The 23,695-nt window shown below is 59.7% G+C and overlaps 2 protein-coding genes across 2 annotated transcripts; both read right to left on the reverse strand.

Moving 5' to 3' along the window:
- Positions 1–1,150: 1,150 nt before the first annotated feature.
- LOC136566582 (F-box/WD repeat-containing protein 10-like) lies at positions 1,151–9,388 on the reverse strand. Its single transcript, XM_066565790.1, has 11 exons — positions 9,295–9,388; positions 9,076–9,203; positions 8,064–8,192; positions 7,492–7,604; positions 6,922–7,119; positions 6,376–6,497; positions 5,398–5,546; positions 4,915–5,057; positions 3,975–4,133; positions 2,917–3,107; positions 1,151–1,989 (listed from the first exon to the last, which is right to left on the reverse strand). The coding sequence occupies exons 1-11, from the start codon at positions 9,386–9,388 to the stop codon at positions 1,151–1,153; spliced, it is 2,265 nt and encodes a 754-aa protein (XP_066421887.1).
- A 3,307-nt stretch (positions 9,389–12,695) lies between these two features.
- Positions 12,696–17,695, reverse strand: LOC136566449 (cytochrome P450 2C5-like). The gene is made up of 10 exons (XM_066565598.1): positions 17,622–17,695; positions 17,174–17,360; positions 16,386–16,548; positions 15,906–16,055; positions 15,159–15,319; positions 14,639–14,815; positions 14,409–14,550; positions 13,827–14,014; positions 13,027–13,168; positions 12,696–12,889 (listed from the first exon to the last, which is right to left on the reverse strand). Exons 1-10 carry the CDS (start codon positions 17,693–17,695, stop codon positions 12,696–12,698), a joined length of 1,578 nt encoding a protein of 525 aa, XP_066421695.1.
- Between the last annotated feature and the right edge of the window lie 6,000 nt (positions 17,696–23,695).

The following is a 23,695-nucleotide window of genomic DNA, read 5'->3' on the forward strand; positions in this document are numbered from 1 at the left end:
TTCCTGTGCCGTGCCAGCTGCCAGCCTCCCCGCGGTCACACTCGCTGGCTTCGTCCCAGCGTGTGCGAGTCGAAGATGGCATTGAATTAAACAAACCAACACTAATCACAGCCCCAACGTGGGGAGAGTTTCAGAGACTCTAATTTCAAACCAGAACAGCTGCTGAAAGCCCCCTGGCATGACCATGGGCAGAAGTGGCCTCTCTCAAACCTCTGATACAACAGATTTTTGGTACGCCAGCCCAGACACTCAAAGCTAGATAAATAGCGTTTTTCAAATACTAGAAAGGCTTTTGTCACCCTGTTAGGTTCTCAGCATTATTGGAAACCACAAAATGACAGAGTAGTTGGGGTTGGAAGAAACCTTAAAGAACATCCAGTTCCGTCCCCCTGCCATGGACAGGAAACCTTCCGCAGTCAAGAGCAAGTAGGCATTTATCCACAGAAATGGGGAGATTGAACCCCTTACCCTGTTTTGCATTTCATAGAAATGACGCCTAAGCTGCTTTCCCCAGGGGCTGGGGCAGCTCCTCCCCAGGGCAGCACTGCAGCCTCCCTGCTGGACCTCCCCAGGGTTCCCTCAGCTCTGTCCAGCCTGGCTGGGTCCCTCGGGATGGCAGCACCTCTCTGGGGCACCCTGCCCATGCTCTGGGGCATTAATTAATGGTGATGTTAAAATCAGACCCAGCATCAACCCCCAGTTACCAGCCTCCAAGCCGACTTTGTGCCACCGATCCATCAGCTTTCAGTCCATGCATCTTCAGCTTCTACACCCTAATCAATCCACAGAAGCTCTGATAAGAAGTTTTTATTATTATTCTCCCAGGACTGAGCCCATCCTGAGCTGTGTTGGTGTCAGACAGTGCCATGTTGGTAACAACAGCAGGTTTAGGGAGTTAAATCCAGGAGAGAGCTCAGTCCAGTCCCTGCCTTGACAAATAGCTGAATATACCAAAACAGTATTTCTTAGGAGAACTTACAGTGGGGCAGTGTTTTACACTTAGAACCACAGGGAGTATACTTAAATAAACTAAACATACTTAAATATATATAAATGAATATATCTGTATTTTATACTTAAAGCCACATGGCAGACTCAGCTGGACACCAGAATCCCAGGTCATGGCTGCTGTCTAGACCTGGGGATCACCTCAGATAAATGTGTTATGCCCAAGTTCTGGAGCAGGTGTTTTCCTCTCCCCGGTAAAAGAATCCACAGGTAGGCCTTTCATTTTCCTCAGCCAGGCTTTCCTTCTGGCTCTGTCTTTGTCTTCCGTGGGCTTTGCCTGCTGTGCCTGGTGCTGAGCTGCCACAGCTGCCTCACGCAGCTCCTGCTCTGCTGTCAGGAGCCTGAACCCGCTGTCCCTCCGGGAAGCAGAGGCACAGGAGGGCTTTATTCTCCTGGCAGCTCCGTTCCTCATCTCTGCAGCCCTGCCAGGCGTCGGTTGGATCAGCTCTGAGGAAGCTGTGCAGAGATCGATGAGCTGATGCCCGTCTTTGGAACCTGGAGTTTCTTTCCCACGGCCACTGGGAGCTTTCCTTTCTCCCAGGGAGCCACAGAGCTTGGGACGTACAACACAGGGAGCAGGGATGGAGGATTTCACAGCGGGGCTGTGCAAAGAGTTCTCCAGCCTGAGCCGCAGCATTTTGGTTTCAAAGGGAGTTGAGATTTTTGCCACGGCCAGCGAACGGCTGTGCAGCCTGGCGCGCTGGAGCCGGGCTGCCCGCTGCTCCTGGTGCTGCAGGGCCGCTCTGGGCACCGGCCGCTGCCCGGGGCGCTGCTGCTGGGCTGCCCTGGCCCTTGCAGAGAGCAGGCTGGGGCTGCGGCTGCCTGCGCCGGCCCTGCGGGAGCTCTGCAGCGTGCCGATCGTCAGGAGGAACTTGTCAGGGGACATGGGACTCCTCGGGTCTCTCTGGGGCAGCTCACACTCCAAAGTGGCCTCTCCCTCCTCAGCTGCAGGAGAAGCAGAGCCCGGTTCAGCTTCATCACCTGTAGCCAAAACCAAAGCAACACATTTGGGGTTGAGAGGCTTTCCCACACACTGCAGAGCACAGAGTCAGAGAATCACAGAATGAGCTGAGTTGGGAGGGACCCCCAGGGATCCCCCAGCCCAGCCCCTGGTCCTGCCCAGACCCCCAGCAACCCCACCCTGGGCATCCCTGGCAGCGCTGGCCAAAGGCTCCTGGAGCTCTGGCAGCCTCGGGGCCGTGCCCATTCCCTGGGCAGCCTGGGCAGTGCCAGCACCCTCTGGGGGAGAACCTTCCCTGGTCTCCAGCCTAAACTGCCCTGGCCCAGCTCCTGCTGTTCCCTGGGTCCTGTCTTTTACCAAGCAGAGCATCAGTTGGCATCTGCTGGCCTGGACAGCAGGAACCTTTTCCCAGCCCATCACTTTATCTGCAATACTCAGTTTGTAGAGCTGAAGGATTTGTCATCACACTGCATTGAATAGCTCTGACTAAAAACAAAATAACATCACTGTGTTACAATTGAAAAGGTGCCTGTTTCTGGGCAGTTGCCTTTCCCAGTGATGGCAGATCCTGAATGTAGGTGTTCTCTCACTTTCTCGGGTGTTTGCAATGAATAATTCAAGCCCTGAATCAGCAGCGTGTTTCCAAGCCCACCAGCTGTGTGAATATGAATACTACTACTGATTTCTGTCTTACTCAGTTGGAAAATGACAGTGCCTGTCTTGAAAAATGTGTTGAAGTTACACCAAACCCTTGTAAAAAGGCAGAAGGGTTTCACAGAAGCCTAGAAAATGACAGAACCATTGAAATGGAACAGCACATCTGCTCTTGACAACAGCAGAGTCTGAATATTGGCTGGGCTGGGGGCAGTGCCTGCTTGGTTTGTAGCTCAGTTTAGAAAAGCCAGAAGAGAAGAGGCTCAGTGTGATACTTTTGGGTCTTCCACGGCTCTTTGGTCTCTGGCGAGATTTTGGGGACTTGTCTGGAGCTCGCTGCTGCTCTGCACCGGTGCCCTGGCGCTTCCCCTTCTGGGACCTCCTGTCCTGCTTGGGCACCTCTCTGTCTGCGGGGAGGGAATAGTCCCACGCCACCTCCTCGAACTGGAGCAGCAGCAGCCTGCTGGGGGAGTTGGTCAGCACCCTGCAGGAGGGAGGGGAGAGCCATAAAAGCACGGGAATCACAGACACAGCAGGTCCTGCCTGAGGGGCTCCTGTGCAACGCAAACCCCGCGGCCTCCAACAGATCTGAGATCATCATCTCTCTGGGAAGGAGCAGCAGCGATTGACCCCATCAATCAGACACTGCACATTTTAACTTGTGCTCTGTGCGAGTCTCTGGTGTTCTTTTCATTCAGCTCCATGGCAAAATTAATTTAAAAATAATTAAGATGAAAATTTCCAGCAGTGGACAGAGCTAGATCAGAGTAGTGCTGAAGGATGCGAGTACCTAAGTGCAAATACCATATTGTCAGGGACATCTAAGTGTGGATTGAAGGGCTGTGCTGGTCTGGTTGGGATGGTGTCAATTCCTTCATAGCTGCCCATTTATTGCTGTGTTTTAGAGTGTGGCCAACCCAGCCCTCAAACCACAGCAGTGTTTTACCCTTTGCTTCCACAGAAGCTGGGAGCCACCTTTAGTTAGAGGTGCAAAAGTGAATGAACCTGGAAGGATTTCTCATTATTGGCCTTTACAAAGAGGCTGTAGGTCAGGGAACAGGCAGAGACTGTCAGGTATTGGCTTGATTCTCCAACCTCCTAAGAATTTCTGAATTCAGCTTTACAGCTGGGTCTGTATCTTCAGCTGTAGAGAAACAGGAGATTGTACATTGCTGAAGAGACTGAAGAAATCTTTTCAGCCACTGTGAACTAAACCAGATCATTGAAGCAGCTAATAAATAGTGGAGTCCTTTAAAAGTTATTTGTGAGAAGGAAAAACACACAGTTCCTTGAATTTCAGTGCAATCTACCAAACCTGGGCCAGAGGCTGCTGGCAGCTGCTGTCACCCACCTGTTGCCTGCGACACAGAGAGCAGACACGGGGTCCCCGCTGCCGCTGGGCTCCAGCACTTTGAGGCAGGTGCCAGTCAGGAAGCTGAATATCCGAATGCATCCATCAGCACAGCCACTGACGACTCTGAGGTACAGGAACTCCAGGGACAGGACTTCCCTGAAAACACACCAGGCCAGTTGGGGTTCCATGGTGCTCGCACAGGGGGAAATGGTCAGCGAGCTCCTTCAGCCCGCAGGAGCAGCAGAGCTCTGGCTGCAGCAGCAGCCTGCACTGAGGAGCTGATCAGGGCATTGCACAGGTCTGACAGAGACCTCTCAGATCCTGTCCAAACCAACAGCCCGTGCATCCTTCCACTGGAAGGTGTCCCTGCCCGTGGCAGGGGGGTGGAATGAGGTGATCTTTAGGGTCCCTTCCAACCCAAACCATCCCGGGATTCTGTGATTCCATGCTCCCCATAGCAACCATATGGTTGTGGCCATCTGCTGCATTTGAAATTTCAGTTTTATGTCCAGGAAAATCAATGAAAACCATACGATCCTCCAGTTTTCACAGCTCTAGATACAATTTAAGTCTGAGGATGGCGTAACTCACAGTTGGTCAGCATGAAACTGGGCCACCTCTATTCCTCCCAGGTGATGTGACACCCTGTGGCACACAGCAGGGGATCCTTGCAATACTGGGCTGTGCTGTCTGCCTTTGGTCACCCCTGGTTGTGATAAAGGGTTGTGGGTTTGCATTTCAGATTATTCCAGCTCTTAACTGAAAATGCTTCTTGTGACAGCGGGGTGTCTGACAGAGCCTTTGAGATAAAGGTTGGTGCAAGTGGGATATTTCAAATCCTCAGACTGGTAATTAAGGCATTTTCTGGTAAGGGGCACTTGTTCTGTACAGTTTCAGTCCACTGTTGAATACAACTTGAAACACATCTGATTCCTACTTGGGATGGAAGAAGGCTATCAGGCATCTCCTAAATTTTCCCAACATGCTCCATCCCAGGGCATATCCATCACTGCCCCCTGTGACGAGGTGCCACTGGTCAAAGGCCAAGCAGAGAACTGGGCCTTGGTGCCTCTCTAATGTCTGCAAAGTAAAAGAAGAAGGTGCAACACAATCAGTAATGGGGATGTAAATCTGTCTGAGGTGTCCCATGGCTTTCAGGACACCAACCTAACATGGTTTTATAGTGGTATTGTACCAGTGCCCCCCATGGATAACTGTGATTGTTTTATAGTCACTGAAATGTTCTGGGCTTGGTGCTGCTGCTGAGCTCCTGGCATGGAATTACATCCCTTTTCCATCTTTATTACATGGGATTATTTTCTTTTTTAGAAAGTCTTTGGCAAACACAAAAAAACTGTCATGAACTAGCAGAGAATGGTGACCATTTAGCACAGAATTATCCACCCCAGAGGAAACTCACCTTGATCAGAGCCCCTGTCTCTGCACTCCAGATCTTCACCAGCCCTCGGTGACCCCCACTGACCACGTGGGTCCCGTCCATCCTCACTGCCCCCACAGGGCTGCTGTGCATCAGAGTCCTGAGGCATTCCCCACTCCTCAGGCTCCACACTGCTGGGGCAGCAAGGAGGAGAATTAAAAATGCATCTGCCCCAGTGATGAGTTTTGGGAGTATGACATGCATTAAAAAATACTATTGGATTACAGTCACACCTTGTACCTGCAGCTCTGTGAGGAGATGAGTGCTGGCTTAAAAAGCATAATTGCAAGGCAAACAATTTAAATGTGAAGTCCAGAAAAAGCACATCTTTTTCACCTTGATTCTATAAGGAAACATCTGGCAAAGCTGAAATGTGATACCACTTGCCCAAGAGTTGGGATGGCATTACAGCCACAAAGCCATTAATTCTGAATAAAAGCAGAAATAATGAGAATTTAGTCTCTGACATAATCAGAGACTGTGTGTGCGCGTGTCCCCAGCTGTGACTCACAGCTCACTCCCCACAGCCCCCTGCCCATGGTTCTGCAGTGGTTCCCTCTGGCTGGGGGCTCCCAGTGCTCTCACCTTTCACCATGCCATCCCCAGCTCCCAGTGCTCTCACCTTTCACCTTTCACCGTGCCATCCCCAGCTCCCAGTGCTCCTGTCCCTCACCTTTCACCATGCCATCCCCAGCTCCCAGTGCCCTCACCTTTCACCATGCCATCCCCAGCTCCCAGTGCCCTCACCTTTCACCATGCCATCCCCAGCTCCCAGTGCCCTCACCTTTCACCTTTCACCATGCCATCCCCAGCTCCCAGTGCTCCTGTCCCTCACCTTTCACCATGCCATCCCCAGCTCCCAGTGCTCCTGTCCCTCACCTTTCACCATGCCATCCCCAGCTCCCAGTGCTCCTGTCCCTCACCTTTCACCATGCCATCCCCAGCTCCCAGTGCCCTCACCTTTCACCATGCCATCTCCAGCTCCTGACACCAGGTGTTCCTGGTGGGAATGCAGGCAGGTGATGGTCGCATAGTGACCTGTGAAGGTTCTCACACAGACCCCACTGTGAATATTCCAGCACCTGCAGAGAGGAGAACTTTAGGATTCCTTCCATGTGGTTCCATTATTATTTCTTATTTAACGTGCCCAGCTGTGCTCCCACACACAGGTTAAAATCAGGAGCTGTTCTGCTGAGGTGTCACAGCAGTTGCAGCAGCAGGTCAGGCTCAGCATTAACGTTTGCCCCTGTCCTTCCCTCTCCCCTCACTGTGGCAGGCTGGGTGTCCTGGCACAGCCCCAGCTCACCTGATGCCGAGCTCCAGGCTGGTGCTGCTGAGCAGGAGCTCTCAGCTCACCTGATGCCGAGCTCCAGGCTGGTGCTGCTGAGCAGGAACTCTCAGCTCACCTGATGCCGAGCTCCAGGCTGGTGCTGCTGAGCAGGAGCTCTCAGCTTACCTGATGCTGAGCTCCAGGCTGGTGCTGCTGAGCAGGAGCTCTCAGCTCACCTGATGCCGAGCTCCAGGCTGGTGCTGCTGAGCAGGATCCCTCTGTCCTCGCGGAGGCACAGGGCTCTGACGGGCCCGGCGTGGCCGTGCAGCTGCAGCTCCTCCTTCCCTCCCGGCACACGGAGCAGCCTCAGCCTCCTGCTGCCAGCGGCCACCCAGTCCCCACCGCTGTAATGGGCTCTCCTTGCCCTGTCAGACCTGCCAGGAGCAGTGCCTGGCTGAGCTTTAGCAGGCCTGGCTCAGCACTGCCCTGCCTTCAGCTGGGCACGGTGGGCAGAGGTGAATCCTTTGCAGGGCACCACCACAGCCCCTAAATCTGCACATCCCCCTTGGTATCAGGGTGGGCAGAAGGGCGAGGGCTCCTCCCAGCCCCATATCCCTTGGGATACACCATGGATCACCAACCCTTATTCCTTTAAAAACAGCTTATCTTGGCATCTTTATTTAAAAAATGGAGATTTCTTTACACTGACACTGAGGGACTCTTTTCCAGCCATCCAGGAGGATCACAGGGAATGGAACAGCTTTCCTAGAGCTGCTCTTGGCCCCACAGCTGGGCACTCTACTCACTGTTCCATGAGGACACAGGTCTTGTAGGGGCCACAGAAGACATTCCTCTCTTCCAGCTCGATCTTGTCAGTTTTCAGTTCCCGATAGGCTTCGTGCAGACCCAAATCCTCTGTCTGATGACAAGAGAAATAAGGAAAAGTAACTCAGAGAGGCAGGAATGCAGCATTATTCTATATTATTGAACCTAGCAGCTCTAGGGAGGAGCCCAGAGTAAGGAATACCAGAGTGCAGCAAGGCCCTGCTTAGTCCAGGGCTGTTCCCAGGCCGTGTTCTGTGGCATACATGGAAGCCCTGAGAGCTGCACCCTTTATTCTGAGGGAAGAAGGCCCCTGGCCCTAGGATTGTGCCATGACTGGGGACACACGGGAGTGAGGCTGAAGTCTGGGAATGCCTCCCAAACTCCCTCCCATGTAGGAAGGTGCTGAGCAAGCCCTGGTCCCTATGAGCTGCTCAGGATGGGGCAATCCAAAGGCAGGAGTGGGAAAGCATGAAGCAATTCCAAATTCACTGTGCTGTCTCCCATGAGCTGTCCTCTCTCCTCCCCAAACACTGACATGCAGCATCCAACAAACCTTGGATTTGCGCCTCTTCTTCTGCTCCTTGTCCTTCACTTCAGTGACCTCACCCTCATCGTTTAACTGGGGAATTTGCACATCGACTCTTTTAGCATAGTTTGGCATGGTTTTTCTAGGACACAACTCCTGGAATAAACCAACAGAGGCAGGAGTGACTGCAGAGCCCACGCTGGCAGGGCGTGCTGCTCCTCTCCTCAGCTGCTGGGGCTCCCTGCAGAGCTGAGCTGCCCACTCTGCCTTCTCGTTGAGACCTGGCTTACATTTACCACTCTATCTACCTCAGGTTTAACTTCTGGTGAAAAATAATTGCTTTTTGTTGGTTTTTTTTTTCCCCAAACTCTAATCTTAAGCTTTTAATAAGCAGCAAAATTTTGAGCTCATCTCATCTTTGGCAGGCACTCAGTTGATTCAGAATCCAAACCCACTGAGATGGGAGGCTCTCAAAACACCTCAGTCAACACTCGAGATTCATTTTTAGCCTGTGAAACCTTCCCTGAAGCCTTTCCTGAAGGCCAGCACAGAGCTGAGTCCAGAGTGTCTCCTGGGGGAGGCTCCTTCACTCCTCGCCCTGTGGCAGGTCCTGCTGGCCAGGCCAGGCCTGTCCCAGCAGTTCTGCATTCCTGTGCTCCAGCCATAGCCCCCAGCTCCTCACAGAGCCCTTGCATTTCCCTTGCCCTGTGTGGAGCAAGTGGAGCTCATTCCTGAGCTGCCTTGGGAGCTGCTGTAGCTCTGCCCAACCTCCAGCACCTCTGGAAATTTTCATTGTGACCAAAGTCGGCTTTCCTGAAGAACGTTTGGATGCATTTCTAGAGTCTTGGGCTCTCTAAAGGAGACTAAAAGCTGTTCCTGTGACAGTGTGAAATGTCACCTGGCTTTGCTCTGGAGGTGGAAGGGCCATGGCAGAGTTGGGGGGCAGCCTCTGGTACAGGAATTCCCATTTAACAGCTTGGGCAGCAGCAAACCCCTCTTTTTCAGGTGCATGATAATGGCAGGAGCCCAGGTGTCCCACCTGCAGCTGCAGGAGGTTCCTCTGGACTGTGCTCTGACACTCCCTGTCCTCCCGGACCCGCCGGACCAGGAACTCCCAGTGACCATTCACAGCAGAGCAGGCATCCAGGGATTTCTGATCCAAAAGCCCTGGGAAGTTCAAGGGACAGGTTGGCTGATCCCCTCTGGAAACCTTCCCTTCCCCTCAGGGGAAAGCCCTGGAAAATCAGAGCAGCTTTACCCAGGATGGCCATGGACAGCTGGAATGGCAGGGCACGAGTAAAGTCCTTGGGCTGGCTGCCATCAGAGCCTGACGGGAGTGACACAGGAGCCATGGTGGCATCTGCACCCGCTGGGGACAAAGGTGAGCTGTCCCCTGCATCGGGACCTTCCTGGCAGGACACTCAGTGCACTGGGGCCAAAGGCACGTTCTGGAGCTTGGCCAGCTGGAAAACAGGGAATTTACAGTCCTGGAAGTGCTCGAGTTCTGGTGCCACGGACAGCAGCACTGCCAGCAGTGCCCTGGAAGGGCTGGGTGGTTTTTAACTCATCACTTTGGCTCTGTGCAAGTCACAGGAAAGCGCTGGGAGCACTCCTGTTCTCTGGGACAGCACAGAGACAGCCCCCAGGGGATGCGCACGGGAGGGGACAGCCCCAGGGAACAGCACGGGAGGGGACAGCCCCAGGGATCAGCACGGGAGGGGACAGCCCCAGGGGATGGGCACGGGAGGGGACAGCCCCGGGGATCAGCACGGGAGGGGACAGCCCCGGGGATCAGCACGGGAGGTGACAGCCCCAGGATGGGCATGGGAGGGGACAGCCCCAGGATGGGCACGGGAGGGGACAGCCCCGGGGATCAGCACGGGAGGGGACAGCCCCAGGATGGGCACGGGAGGTGATAGCCCCAGGATGGGCACGGGAGGGGACAGCCCCGGGGATCAGCACGGGAGGGGACAGCCCCGGGCTCCAAGGGGCACAGCAGGGCCCCTCGTGCCAAGGCCATGGCACCGGTCTGCTGAGAGCAGGGGAAAGCCTCTGCCTTCAGCCGCTGCATTTCCAGCAGCACGGGTACGGCTGGAGCCGGGACATTCACAAGCAAAGGGCGGGAGCCGCTCACCTGCCCGGGGCTCCCCGGCACCGGCACCGGCACGGCCGCGGCAGTTACCGAAACCTGCAACCGGCCCGGGGTGCTGCCGGAGCCCGCGGGCACAGCCCCGCAGCAGAGCAGGCGGCGCCGGGGACGCGCGGGGACGGGGGATGTCGAGGGATGGTGCCGGGGGATGTCGGGGTGATGGGGGATGTTGGGGTGAGAGGGATATCGGGGTGCCAGGGGATATCGGGGTGCCAGGGGACGTTGGGGGATGTCGGGGGATGTCGGGGGATGTTGGGGGATGTTGGGGGCTGTTGGGGGACATTGGGGGATGTTGGAGGATATTTGGGGATGTCGGGGGATGTTGGGGGATGTCGGGGGATGTTGGGGGATGTCGGGGGACATTGGGGGATATTTGGGGATGTCGGGGGATGTTGGGGGATGTCGGGGGACATTGGGGGATGTTGGGGGATGTCCGGGGATGTCCGGGGATGTTGGGGGATGTCGGGGAGCCGGGGGATGCCAGCAGCCCCCCCAGGATGGGCACCTGCAGCCAGGGCAGGGCACCATGCCCGTCCCGAGCGCAGCTGGGCTGGGCAGTGACACAGATAGCGTGGAACAGCCCGGGAAGCAGAGCACGGGTGGCCTTCAGACACCTGCTTGGGCCCAAAGCCGTGTTTGGTTTTACACACGGGAGCCCAGAGGTCACGCAGTTCACAGGCACAGTGCTGAGCCAGGGCTTCAGCAGAGGCTGAGCAAAGGCTGCGGTCACACACGTCTTTGGCAGGTGGCTCTGCCTGCCTGAGCTTCCCCAGATTAAGAAAAGAGCTGATTTAGTCATCTAAAGGTCACAAATGTGCTCAGAGCCAGAGTAAAGGCTGGTTTGAGCATCATTTGGGACAAGGCACCCCAGGACTCACCGGGTCCTGATCTCACCTCCCTCCAGCAGGGCACAGCCACCTCCCCCAGGGCAGAGTCCCTGCTGTCCCCCTGTCCATGCTTGCAGGAGCACCCCAGCAAGGCAAACCCCACCAAAGCCAGCTCTGAGACCCCTGGAGAGCCCAAATTTTCCCCATGCCCTGAAATCCCAGGCTCTGCAGGGTCCCCAAGCCCCAGTGCTGACACAACAGCTCTGCAGCACCCTCACCCCGGGCAGGGGGAACGGGAGGGCTGGGAGCACAGCCCGCCCTGCCTGCTCCCCTCAGGGAGGCTCCAGCAGCTGCACACAGGGCTGGACGGGCTCCTGAGGGTTCCTGGAGTTCAGTATTGCTGTGAAGGAATCACAGAAGCACAGCCCAGCGATGAGATAGCAAGTGTGTGTTTTTGGAAGGTGAGAGAATTGGAATTGTTCAGCCTGGAGAAGAGACTCCAGGGAGACCTCAGAGCCCTCTCCAGAACCTGAAGGGGCTCCAAGAGAGCTGAGAGACACTTGGGACAAGGAATGGAAGTGACAGGTCAAAGGGAGTGACTTCCAACTGCTGCAGGGCAGGGTTAGATGGGACACTGGGCAGAAATTCCTGTCTGTGAGGGTGCCCAGAGCAGCTGGGGCTGCCCCTGCATCCCTGGCAGTGCCCAAGGCCAGACTGGACACTGGGGCTGGAGCAGCCTGGGGCAGTGGGAGGTGTCCCTGCCGTGGCAGGGGTGGCACTGGATTGATGCCTGGGTGATTTCCTGGCTCGAGCTGTTCTGGGAAAGGTGAAGGCACCCCAGGAAGAGCCATGGAGCTGAAATCCTGTGTCTGGGAGGCTTGCACTGGGAAGAAATAGATGCAAGAGGCACCACAAATGTTCTTGTAAACACCAGCATCCTGTTGTGATGGTTATTTTTATTGTTCTGAATCCTTCACCAAACTGAGGGAGCCCCTGCCCAGCCAGGAGCCCCAGGCAGCCCTGGCACGAGGAGCTCGAGCAGGGGCATGGGGATGGGATGGGATGGGATGGAATGGGGATGGGATGGGATGGGATGGGATGGGATGGGATGGGACGGGGATGGGGATGGGGATGGGATGGGATGGGGATGGGATGGGATGGGATGGGATGGGATGGGATGGGATGGGATGGGATGGGATGGGATGGGATGGGGATGGGGATGGGATGGGATGGGATGGGATGGGATGGGATGGGATGGGATGGGATGGGGATGGGATGGGATGGGATGGGATGGGGATGGGGATGGGATGGGATGGGATGGGATGGGATGGGATGGGATGGGGATGGGATGGGATGGGATGGGATGGGATGGGATGGGATGGGATGGGATGGGATGGGGATGGGATGGGGATGGGGATGGGGATGGGATGGGATGGGATGGGATGGGATGGGGATGGGGAGGAGAAGCACTGCCACCTTCCTCGTGTTCCTGGCATGGGGAGGGAAGGGCTGGGAGCAGGCTGCTCATGGAGCTGGTGGCACAGGTGCCTGACAGGTCTCACAGGAGAAGCTCCAAGCCCAAAGTGTCCCTGCTGTGGTGGCTGTGCCCTCGTGGCCACAGGGCTCGCTCCGGGGCAGGGGTGGAGGCACCTGGAGAGCCTTTCCTTGTCCTGCTCTCCCAGCTTAGGAGGACACCGGGCGTGGGAGAGCGAAGAACTTGCCCGGGATCGCCCTCCTCTCGATCTCGAGCCACAGGGAGAACAAGTCCAGCTCCCTGTGCTCCGTGGCCAGCTGGAAGGTGAAGCTCTGCAGCAGCGTGGTGAGGAACAGGAAGAGCTCGATGCGGGCCAGCGCCTCCCCCGGGCACATCCGCTTCCCTGGGCACGAGAGAGGGGTGACCCCGGGGGGACAGGAGGGAGGGCGGGCAGCCCATGGGGCGGTGGCGCTGTGCTGCCCCTGGGCGCCCGTGCTGGCACTCCCGGGCACGGAGCTGCCAGGGCGGGGCAGCGCTGACCTGCTGAGAATGCCATGAAGGCCTCGCGCTTCCTGAACTCGCCCTTCTCATCCAGGAAGTGTGCGGGGTCCACTTTTTTGGGGTTCTCCCACTGGGTTGGATCGGAATGCACAGAGGAAAGGACCGGAATGACAGGAGTGCCCTGTGGGAGAGGGATGGGGCAGGGATGGAGGAGGGACATCGTGCACGCCTGGGCTCTGCTGGGGTGGGTTAGTCAGGGGGGGAGGCTGGGTGTGCACCCCAGGCAGGTTCCCATGGGGAGGCAGCCTGGATTGGTGGCTCTGTGCCGCTGGGACAAAGGACCCGGGGCTCTGGTGCCCCCATGGTCCTGCCAGCCTCTGTGCAGCTCATGGGACACAAATTGCCGAGTTATTCCTGTGGATTTCTGTTAAAGCCCCTCTCACTGCCCCAAACCCAAGGCAGGAGATGTTCCCTCAGGGTGGGTTTTGCACACTGTGCTCGTGGTCAGACAGGAGGGGTGGCTGTCCCCACATCTGTCCCCACATCTGCCAAGAGCTGGGGAGTTTGGCCTGGCCCCGGCCCAGGCTGGGCTCCTGCTCCTGCCCCACAGCCCTGCACAGCTCCATGAGGGGAAGAGCAGTTTTCCAGGATGGGCAAGGAAGGGCCCGGGCTGGGGGCAGGACAGGCAGACACTCACGTGCCTCTACTCCCCTCTGCAAGGTCATTGCTACCGAGGATTGGGAAACACCCGGGGCCTTCAGACGTGAGCAAACAGTCAAAGGACAAAGGCAAATGGCCCTGAAGCCCCGCTGCCACCTCTCTGCAGGTACCCCCCGTACCTTGGGGATGGTGTAGCCCCTGAACAGGACGTCCTGCGTCGTCATGCGTGGGAAGTTCTCGATGCGGCTCTTGTGGAAGCGCTGCAGCTCGTGGATCACGGCGTTGGTGTAGGGCATCCGCAGCTTGTCCTCCGTGCTGGGGGCACGGCCAGCGCCCACCACGGCATCGATCTCCTCCTGGACCTTGGCTGAGGACAGCAGCGGGGCTGGGTGCCTGCTCTGCAGCCTCCCCAGAGCTTCTTACTGGCCTCCACGGGCACTTATCCTAAACCCAGGGGTGGGCTAGAGGGGGAGCAGCCTGCCCTAATCCCTTGGAAAGCCCAGAACAGTCTCTGCCCTCATCCTGCCCTGCACCAGGCAAGCTCAGAGCATCTCCCACAGCCAGTCCAGGGCCATCTGCACGGGCAGGGATGGAGCACAGGGAGGAGCACCCGGATCCCCCTGGCCTGTGGGAATCAGCTCCCACCCTCGGGTGACCCACAGGATGATTTGGGTTTGCCCCCAAGCAGGACCTCCCAGGGCTGGGACCCTCTGCCCCATGAGCACCCCGGGCACAGGAGCAGCTGTGTTTTGCTGCTGTACCTTGGATGTGGGGGTGCTTTGCCAGCATCAGCAGGAAGAACACCAGGGTGTTGCTGGTTGTCACCGTCCCGGCCCCAAAGAGGTTGAACACTGACATGATCAGGTCTTCGTGGCTGTACATGGTCTCTGGGCTGCCCTTCTCCTGCAAGAAGGTGTGGTGGGGAGGGGCTCAGGGTTGTCTGGGTGATCCTGCAGGCTGCAGCCAGGCTGGAGGGCAGCCCCCCCTCTACCTTCTCTGCTCTGATCAGGAAACAGTCGATGTAGTCCCGGGGGCAGCTGGAGTCCAGAGTCAGCTGGTGGAACTGCACCTTCTCCTGGATGTGGTCCTTCAGCTTCTGGCAGTCGGCCAGAACCTTCTTGTGCGGCCCCGGGAGCCGGTCCATGATGCTGGGGAAGGTGTTGTACACCTGCGGGCACAGGGAGGGGGTCAGGTTCCTGGGCAGAGCCCCCCTGACAGCCACACTGTCCCCCCAAAGGTCCAGGATGCTGGGGAAGGTGCTGTACACCTGCGGGCACAGGGAAGGGGCATGGCACGGCTCAAGTTCCTGGGCAGAGCCCCCCTGACAGCCACACTGTCCCCCCAAAGGTCCAGGATGCTGGGGAAGGTGCTGTACACCTGCGGGCACAGGGAGGGGGCACGGCTCAGGTTCCCCACCCGTCCCTCACAGCCACGCTGTCCCCCAAGGGCAGGGAGCCTCCTCAGCCCCCTGGGGCAGCAGGCAGAGGGTGCTGAGCACAGCAGGCTCCCACCTTGGCCACGGGGGACAGGAAGAAGCTGACGTAGTTCCCAACGGCGTTGAGCAGCTCCAGGAACGCGGCGTCGCTGTAGCTGTAGCGGCTCCCGAAGACCACGGAGCAGATCACGTTGGACACGGCGTGTCTGAACATGGTCATGGGCTCAAAGGCATTGCCTGCAGCCACCAGCGGTGAGAAAAGCCACCAGTTATTTATCTGCTTCAAGACAGAAAACACCTCTTCCCTGCACTCCAAGCCCCTGGTTTTGGACCCTGGCTGATCTGTGGGGCCTGGCAGCCACAGCAAAGAGCCCTCCTGAGCTGGGGGCTCCTCCATCACCTCCCTGCCACAGCTTGGACTGAGGGCAGCACAGGCACCTGCAGGAAGCCCCAGGAGACGGGTTGGCAGGAGCTGGGTATTGCTGGAGAGGAGGAAATCACCCTGATGTGCCTGAGTCACTGGGGCAGTGTCCTCGCTGATCATCCCCAGGCCCACACAGTTCTGTTCCCTATTCCTGTTCTTCCAGCAGGGAATGCTCCTTGGTTGTGTCCATCCCTGCACCAGTTCAGAGCAGGATCTCCCTCCTGGCCCTTCAGCTGCGCCTGTAGCCCATCCCTGCAGCTCCTGTGTGGGATGGGGCTGGATCTCAGCCCTTCCCTGCAGGGATCACCCACACCGGGCCCTGCAAACAGCTTTGGGGCCCCACATGTCCCGTGTGTCCTCTGCCCGCCACAGGGCCGGCAGGAACAGGAGCCACGTCACCTTTGAGCTTTGCCAGCAGCTCCACCAGGTGCTGAGCCTCCTGCTGCACCTTCTGGGACATGGAGCTCTTCCCCATGCCAAAGTCCCGCAGGGTGCTGAGTGTGAACCTCCGCAGCTCCCGCCACTTCTTCTCATTGTCAGAGACAAATCCTGGGGGGACACAGAGGAGATCAGCCCCTGCCCACCCCGCTGCTCCCCAGGAGTGGGAACCCTGCTCTGAGGAGCAGCAGAGCAGTAAGCCAGGGGACGATGCAGGTGTGCAGAGTGTCCATGAAAGGATGAGGATCTCTGCAGCAGCTCAGAACAAAGCTGGAACTGCCTAGCTGGAGTTAATACTGTCCTTGTCCTTGTCATAGGACCTGAAGGGTCTTGTGGAGCAGGAAATGGGTGTTTGAGCTCTTGGGTGCTGAGCCCTTCCCTGGGCTAGGGGTGTGGCCATCTGCTCACCCAGATGGATCCAGGAGAGGCCCGGGCACTCACCGTAGTTTTTGGAGAGCTGCATCAGGAGGGGGATGGTGGGTCTGCCCCCAAACTCCTCGGAGTGTCCCACCAGGGCGTCCTTCACCGCCTCGTACCCGCAGAGCACCACCACCGGCTTCAGCCCCAGCCACACGGTGAAGATGGGGCCGTAGGTGCTGCTGAGCTGGGGGTGGGCAGCTCTGTCAGCCAGGGTCCCACACCAGTTCATTCACTTCATTTCAAACTGGGATTCGAGCCCACAGCACTGGTGAATGCCCAGCAGGGAGGGGAAATGCCTCCCTCAAAGGTGTGACCTTACCCCATTCCCAGCCCTGTCCCTGTCCCTGTCCCTGTTCCTGTCCCTGTCCCAGCCCTGTCCCTGTCCTGTCCCTGTCCCTGTCCTGTCCCTGTCCCAGCCCTGTCCCTGTTCCTGTCCCTGTCCCAGCCCTGTCCCTGTCCCAGCCCTGTCCCTGTGATTTTCTCCCAGTTCCCCTTTGGGGGTTCAAAGCATCACGTCCTGGAGCAGCTCTGGACAGGAACAGCACTGCGGCCCTTGAGGGGCATTGTCACCACGTGGGTGCCTTACAGGAGAAAGGCTTTGATAACAGGGCTGGTTCTGCTCCCAGCAGAAGGGATTTAGGCAATTCTGGTAGAGCAAGAGATGAGGGCGGAAGAAGAGAAAAGAAAGGCAGGAAGAGTCACCCGTGGGATTCCCCTTTTATTTTGGCACGGGACTTTCCCGCTGTCTGTCCTGCTGTCCTGCAGATGGGTCCAGCACGGCCACTTGTCCCTTGTCCCTTGTCCCTTACCTTCTCGTAGTGCCTGTAGAGGGGCAGCACATCCTTCTGCCACAGGTTGCCCAGGATGGGCCACGGAGCAGGGCCAGGAGGCAGCCGGCTCCTCTTGGGGTCACGCCTGCAGACCAGGAGCCCCAGGACGGGGAGCAGGAGGAGGAGGAGGAGCAGAGTGAGGAGCAGCCCGGCGTCCATCCTCACCGTGCTGCCGAGCAGGGACAGAAACAAGGGAATTCCGGGGAGGAGAGCGCAGAGGGAGCAGAGCAGGGGCTGCTGTGTGTGCCCTCCCTGCTCGGCCCGTGCCGAGCTCCAGGGGCTCCGGGCGGCTCGGGGACCCAGGCGCTGCTCTGTCCCCGCCGGGCTGCGACAGAGGCTCGGAGCCGTCCTGGGCCCCGGGAGCTCCGTGACCCCGCGGAGCCCTGCGGAGGCAGTGGCTGTCCCTGCCCGTGCTGCTGAGTCACCTCTGCTCGGTGCTCCCGTGTTGCGGCACGCGGCACGAGAAGATGTCACTGTCACTGTCCTGGCCGAGCTTTTCATGTCCCCCCAGCGGCTGCCCCGCGGGTCACTGCCCTGCTCACCGGGGCAATGACCCAGGAGAGGCCGTTCTGGTAAACAGAGTGGCAGAGGGGCCACTGTGCCTGGCCACACGCCTGTGGGGTTACAATGTTCCACCAGACTCCTTCCTGGTGCAAAATGGATCAGAAAATAGAAAAAACTCTTTTTTCTGATATCTTTTGGGGCTTCTCTTGAGCTTTGGAGGAGCATCAGGCCAAGGTGGTGTGGTTGTTGGAGGCGAGGGTTAACTCCTCCCTGTGCATTGCTCCTGCAATGTGCATCTTGCTCTGAGCACCTGCACATCTGGCTGCACATGAGCACATCTGCCACATCACACACCTCTGGGCTGGGCGGGCTGGGCACAGGGCAGCTCCCAGGAGAGGATGGCATTCCTCCTGGGGGAGAGGAGGGAGGAGGTTCAGGTCCATGGAAGGAGCCCTCAGCAGGGGGAGTTCTGTGGCGCTGGCAGAGCGGAGCCGGAGCTGCTGCACTCCCCTGGAGCAGCCAGGCTCAGCGGTGGCACTGACACTAAGGCAAGGGATGTTGTCCTAGTGCCACTTTCCCAGGGGCATCCCAAACCCTCTGGGGTGCTCTGCTCCCCCAGGCCTCATCCCTGTGGGGTGCAGGATCTGTGAACGCCTCTGCAGCACATTCCAGGCTGTGCCCTCTGCCAGCCCAGGCTGAGGCAGCCCTGGCAGCCGCTCACCATGAGGCACAGACCCCTTAATGACTGAGCTGGGAGTATTTTTGGCTGCTCTCAATAATGCAGCAGCACTGGCTGAGCAGAGCCTGGCTGTAATTACAGGGCCAGTGTCATTTGTCATCAGTGTCGCCCTGCTGGCTGCCAGGGTGATGCCAGCGTGTCACAGCCCTGGGGCTGTCATCCTCTTGATGTCCCAGCTCTGGTGACAGCCCTGGGCACTGAGCAGGGCTCTGGTACCTGTGGGTCCAGCCCTGCACCCTCTGGGGGCTCAGCACAGCAGCACTGTCCCTTCCCTCCTCCATCTCCACGTTCAGCTAAAGCAGCACAGTTCTCCTGGTTCATGAAACATCTCAAAGGTCTCTGGGAGCCCTGTGGGACACCAGGGCTGGGACCTGCTGTGGGTGTGAGGCAGCCAGGTGGTTCTGTGTCTGCTCTTCCCAAGCAGGAAGACATCATTCAAGAGGAAGATGAAGCAATCCTCACTTTCCCTCAATAAATATCATCAAACACCTGCTGCTGGTTTCAATTGTGATGGAGCAGCAGCAGCAGTGATGTGTACAGGGGTGGCACAGCACAGCAGAGCACAGTCCTAGCATTGGGAACAGGCGTGGGAAGGGTAATGGTTAATCAGGGACAGGCAGCCTTCACTTGGATCCTCCCGTGGCTGGAACCACGAGAGCCAGAGGCTCTGCCTGAGCAGGGTCTGCACAGAGGCAGAGGAGCCGCTCTGTGCATAGTGCCTGTGGGATCCCTCCCCTCCCCAGTGCCTGCGGGATCCCTCCCCTCCCCAGTGCCCGCAGGATCCCTCCCCTCCCCAGTGCCCGCAGGATCCCTCCCCAGTGCCTGCGGGATCCCGCCCCTGTGCCTGCGGGATCCCTCCCCAGTGCCTGCGGGATCCCTCCCCAGTGCCTGCGGGATCCCTCCCCTCCCCAGTGCCTGCAGGATCCCTCCCCTCCCCAGTGCCTGCAGGATCCCTCCCCTCCCCAGTGCCCGCAGGATCCCTCCCCAGTGCCTGCGGGATCCCTCCCCACCCCAGTTCCTGCGGGATCCCTCCCCTGTGCCTGCGGGATCCCTCCCCAGTGCCTGCAGGATCCCTCCCCTCCCCAGTGCCTGCGGGATCCCTCCCCAGTGCCCGCAGGATCCCTCCCCAGTTCCTGCGGGATCCCTCCCCAGTTCCCGTGGGATCTCTCCCCTCCCCAGTGCCTGCAGGATTCCTCCCCTCCCCAGTGCCTGCAGGATCCCTCCCCAGTGCCTGTGGGATCTCTCCCCAGTGCCTGTGGGATCCCTCCCCAGTTCCTGCGGGATCCCTCCCCAGTGCCTGTGGGATCCCTCCCCAGTGCCTGCGGGATCCCTCCCCTCCCCAGTGCCTGCGGGATCCCTCCCCAGTGCCTGCGGGATCCCTCCCCAGTGCCTGCGGGATCCCTCCCCAGTGCCTGTGGGATCTCTCCCCTCCCCAGTGCCTGCGGGATCCCTCCCCAGTGCCTGTGGGATCCCTCCCCAGTGCGTGCGGGATCTCTCCCCAGTTCCCGTGGGATCTCTCCCCACCCCAGTGCCTGCGGGATCCCTCCCCAGTGCCTGTGGGATCTCTCCCCAGTGCCTGTGGGATCCCTCCCCAGTTCCTGCGGGATCCCTCCCCAGTGCCTGTGGGATCCCTCCCCACCCCAGTTCCTGCGGGATCCCTCCCCAGTTCCCGTGGGATCCCTCCCCACCCCAGTTCCTGCGGGATCCCTCCCCAGTGCCTGTGGGATCCCTCCCCACCCCAGTTCCCGTGGGATCCCTCCCCACCCCAGCGCCTGCAGGATCCCACCCCTGTGCGTGCGGGATCCCTCCCCTGCAGAGCCAAGCCCATCAAGGCAGGATGCCCGGGGTCGCTGACCCCGTGTGCGGCCGCGGGATGCCAGGGATGCCCTCCCATCAGGGAATGCCCGCTGGAGCGGGTCGTGCCCGCGGGCACAGCCCGGGCAGCTGGATCCATCCCCGTCCCCGTGCCCGGGATGACAAAGGATGAAGAGATAATTAAACTTTCCAATAGCATTTTAATTTCCGATCCCCGCCCGCTTCCCCTCTGCCCATCCGAGGGGTGAAGGGTGTGAGGACGGAAGGGCGGCTCTGGGAGGTTTGCAGCTGCACCAGGCACTGCCCATAGAGCCTGCAGTAATTAATTGCTTAATTAGCCAGCATCCATCCATTTATCCCTGCTGCAATTCCCCAGAGAGTGAGGCTGGCTGCAGCAGGGGGCTTTGGTGGGTCTGGATTATGGGTGCAATTCCAGGAAAGGAGCCTGCAGCTCTCCCTGAGCCCTCACTCCTCACAGGACCCGGGCTCTGTTCCCACTTCTCCATAAACACGGCTCTATTCCTCAACCGTGTTTGGAGAGGGCAAATCTTGCCCTGTGCTCGTGGAAAATGAGCCGAGCCTTGCCACGCTCCCGTGTCCCTGGTGGTGAGATGGATCCCAGCCGGATGCCAGGGAGCTGCTGGGGAAATCACCCAAGGGTGTGGATGGAATACAGGGGATTCCTTCGAGCAGCTGCACTGCCCTGAAACCTTCCCGTCCTGCTGCTCACCTTCCTGCAATAATTACAGAGAGGAGAAATCCCCCCTTCCCCTCTGCTGCCTGGCCACCACCCCAGGTCCTTACCCGGGACGCGGGGCTCCTCTGCTCCCCGTTTGTGTATTTATCACATCCACAAACCTCATTGAAATGCGTTTCTTCAATGGAGAGAAATCAGCACTCCCACAGGGGGTGATGCTCAGGGCAGCCGGGCTGGCACCGGGCACGGCCCCGCGTCCCTGCCGGTGGCACCGGGAGCTGCTCCAGGGCCGGGAAGTGCCAGAACCTTCCTCCGCATTTCCGCGCCCGGTGCCAGCTCTGGGGGCTAGGCCGGGAGCCCCGGCGGGCAGGGTGGGGCTCGGTGCGCCCTGTGCGGCCCCACAAACCACCCGCAGGACTTCGGGGGGACGGGAGGCTCCGCCGGCTCTGCCGCTCCTCTCACGGGCCAGGTCCGCCCTCCCGGAGGATGGAGCCCTGGGGACAGGGCAGGGAGCCCTGGGGCAGGGCAGGAGCGGGCACAGCCCGGGCCGAGCGGGGCAGCTCCGGTGCCATCTGTCACTGGTGCCACGGGCACGGCCGGGCCAGGTGGCAGATGGCAGGAGGAGCGGGGCTGCTCCTGCCGGCGGCACAGCCCGAGCCAGGCACGGCCCGAGCCAGGCACAGCGGGCAGATCCAGCCGGGAGAGGGGAGCACGGGGATGCTGCAGGCCCGGGCAGAGAGCCCTGCTGCCCGGAATGCACTCCTGCCCGGTGCAGGGTAACTCACAGTGCACAGGGACTGAAACACGGAGCGCACAGCCTGGTGCCTCCTGGGCTGGGATCCATGGGATGGGATGGGATGGGATGGGATGGGATGGGATGGGATGGGATGGGATGGGATGGGATGGGATGGGGATGGGATGGGATGGGATGGGATGGGATGGGGATGGGGATGGGGATGGGGATGGGATAGGATGGGATCCTGCAGAGGCTGAAGGCTCGTACTCCAGCACAGCTCAGCCAGGACAGAGCAGGGGTTTGGTGGTGGTCTCTTGTCCCCACCAGCCCAGGGATAAGGGGTGGGAGCAGCTCCCGGGCTGTTCCCCCTGCTCCCCTCCTCCCTTTCCCTGTTTTCCTGCTGCAGGGATTGCACAGACACCACTTCCATCCCACCCTTCATTATCTCTGTCTCCTGGAGCAGCAAACAGGGAAATGTGATTAAAGCCTCTCTCAGGGAGCTTATCAGCCTGTGGGAAGGCCATGAGCTCCCTTGTGCCGGGAGAGCAGCCCTGGGCTGCCGGGGTGTCAGCAGCACGGCCGGGCTGTGGCTCCTGCTGCCCGCACCCCACGGTGCCCAGCAGGGCCCCGGGAGAGGCCGGTGGGCTGGGACAGCTGCTGGTGGCGTGTCCGGGAGCAGGAGGGGCAGGAGGGACGGTGCGGGCAGGGCAGGAGGAGCCTGTGCTGCCCCCGCCGCTGGGGCCCGCGCTGCTCCTGCCGGCGCTGCTCTGTCACACGCTTTGCGCTGAAATTCGCTGCCCTGACGTTAATTGGCTTTGACCCATCTGGGCCGCCGCGATGGCATCTTGGAGGTTCAGCGGCCCCGAGACGCTGGGATGGACGGGAGGGGACAGCCCTGTCACCGTGTGCGGGAGGGAGGGCTGGAGCCAGAGGCGCTCGGGCTGACCTTATTGGCAGCTCGGCGCTGCTGAGGGCGGGGAGGATCCGCCCTGACGGGGATTTGGAGCTGCCTCTGGGCCAGGGGCAGCTGGGCAGCGTTACTGCGTCCTACAGAGATTTGCTCGGTGCTGTCCGTGAGCGTCACCCTCCCTGTGCCCGTGGAAGGAACATCTCGGTGGCACCGTGCTGGGAACCACGGCTCCGAGCCGCGCTGCTCCCCGTCCCTCTTCAAAGCAGCCAGAACTCCCTTCCCACCCCCGGACACCATGAAATATCTGCCTTTCCCATCCCGCAGTCATGGTGCAATTTAGAGTGGAAAATCGGGGAGAGGAAGTGATGAGCCTGCAGCAGCTGATGCCAGGGGAGATGCCAGGAGCTGCCTGGCTCTAAACCATCCCCAGATCCTGAGAGAGGCGTGCGGGGCAGCAGCATCCCGGGGAGGGAAGGGCCCACACTGGGCATCAACAGAGGCTTTGGGTTCCTGCAGCAGGAGCCCGGGCCCCCCAGCCCCATCGCCCCCTCTGCAGAGGGGTCCCCCGGCTGAGACGGGCCCCTGCTCTCCTGCCCGGGGCTCCTGGGCTGCTCTGCCCCGGGCTCTCCAAACCCGCCCCAGCGCCGAGGGTGCGGGGCTGGGACAGCGGGGATGGGGGTGCCGGGTGGGAGCGGGGGCCGCAAGGGCTGCCCGGGGATGCCAGGAGATTCCGGGGGCCGCAAGGGCCGCGGCAGCGGGGCTGGGGCCGCGGGAGCTCGGGAGCTGCCCGGGAGGTGCCGGGGCACGCGGGGCCGTGCCGAGGGATGCCGGGGTGATGTCGGGCGGATGCCGGGGATGCTGGAGCGGCGCTGGGGCCGGGTCACGGGACCCGAGGGGATGCCAGGTGACGCTGGGCGTGCCAGGGGGATGCCGGGGCCACGCCAGGTGAGGCCGAGGCCATGTCGAGGGAGGCTGAGGGAAGCCGGGGGGATGCGGGGCCACGCCCAGGGATGCCGGGGGGAAGTCGGGGGACGCCGGGGGGGATGCCCGGCTCCAGGCTCGCTCCGAGACCACCCCCCGGCCCGGAGAGCCCGCCGGGG

This window comes from Molothrus aeneus, chromosome 25 (genome assembly GCF_037042795.1).
Source record: "Molothrus aeneus isolate 106 chromosome 25, BPBGC_Maene_1.0, whole genome shotgun sequence".
Taxonomy (NCBI): domain Eukaryota; kingdom Metazoa; phylum Chordata; class Aves; order Passeriformes; family Icteridae; genus Molothrus; species Molothrus aeneus.

Bases quoted from the DNA above. Each gene is read 5' to 3' on its own strand.
- LOC136566582 (XM_066565790.1), bottom strand. From the start codon at position 9,388: ATGGCTCCTGTGTCACTCCCGTCAGGCTCTGATGGCAGCCAGCCCAAG. The intron at 7,120-7,491 runs GTGAGTAGAGTG...TGCTCCTGGCAG, and splicing joins ACCTGTGTCCTCATGGAACA to GTCTGACAGGGCAAGGAGAG. The intron at 4,134-4,914 runs GTAGGAATCAGA...GTGTGTTTTCAG, and splicing joins ATAGCCTTCTTCCATCCCAA to GGAAGTCCTGTCCCTGGAGT.
- LOC136566449 (XM_066565598.1), bottom strand. From the start codon at position 17,695: ATGAAAAGCTCGGCCAGGACAGTGACAGTGACATCTTCTCGTGCCGCG. The intron at 15,320-15,905 runs GTGACGTGGCTC...TGGTGGCTGCAG, and splicing joins GCTGCTGGCAAAGCTCAAAG to GCAATGCCTTTGAGCCCATG. The intron at 14,015-14,408 runs GTACAGCAGCAA...TGCTGTCCTCAG, and splicing joins AAAGCACCCCCACATCCAAG to CCAAGGTCCAGGAGGAGATC.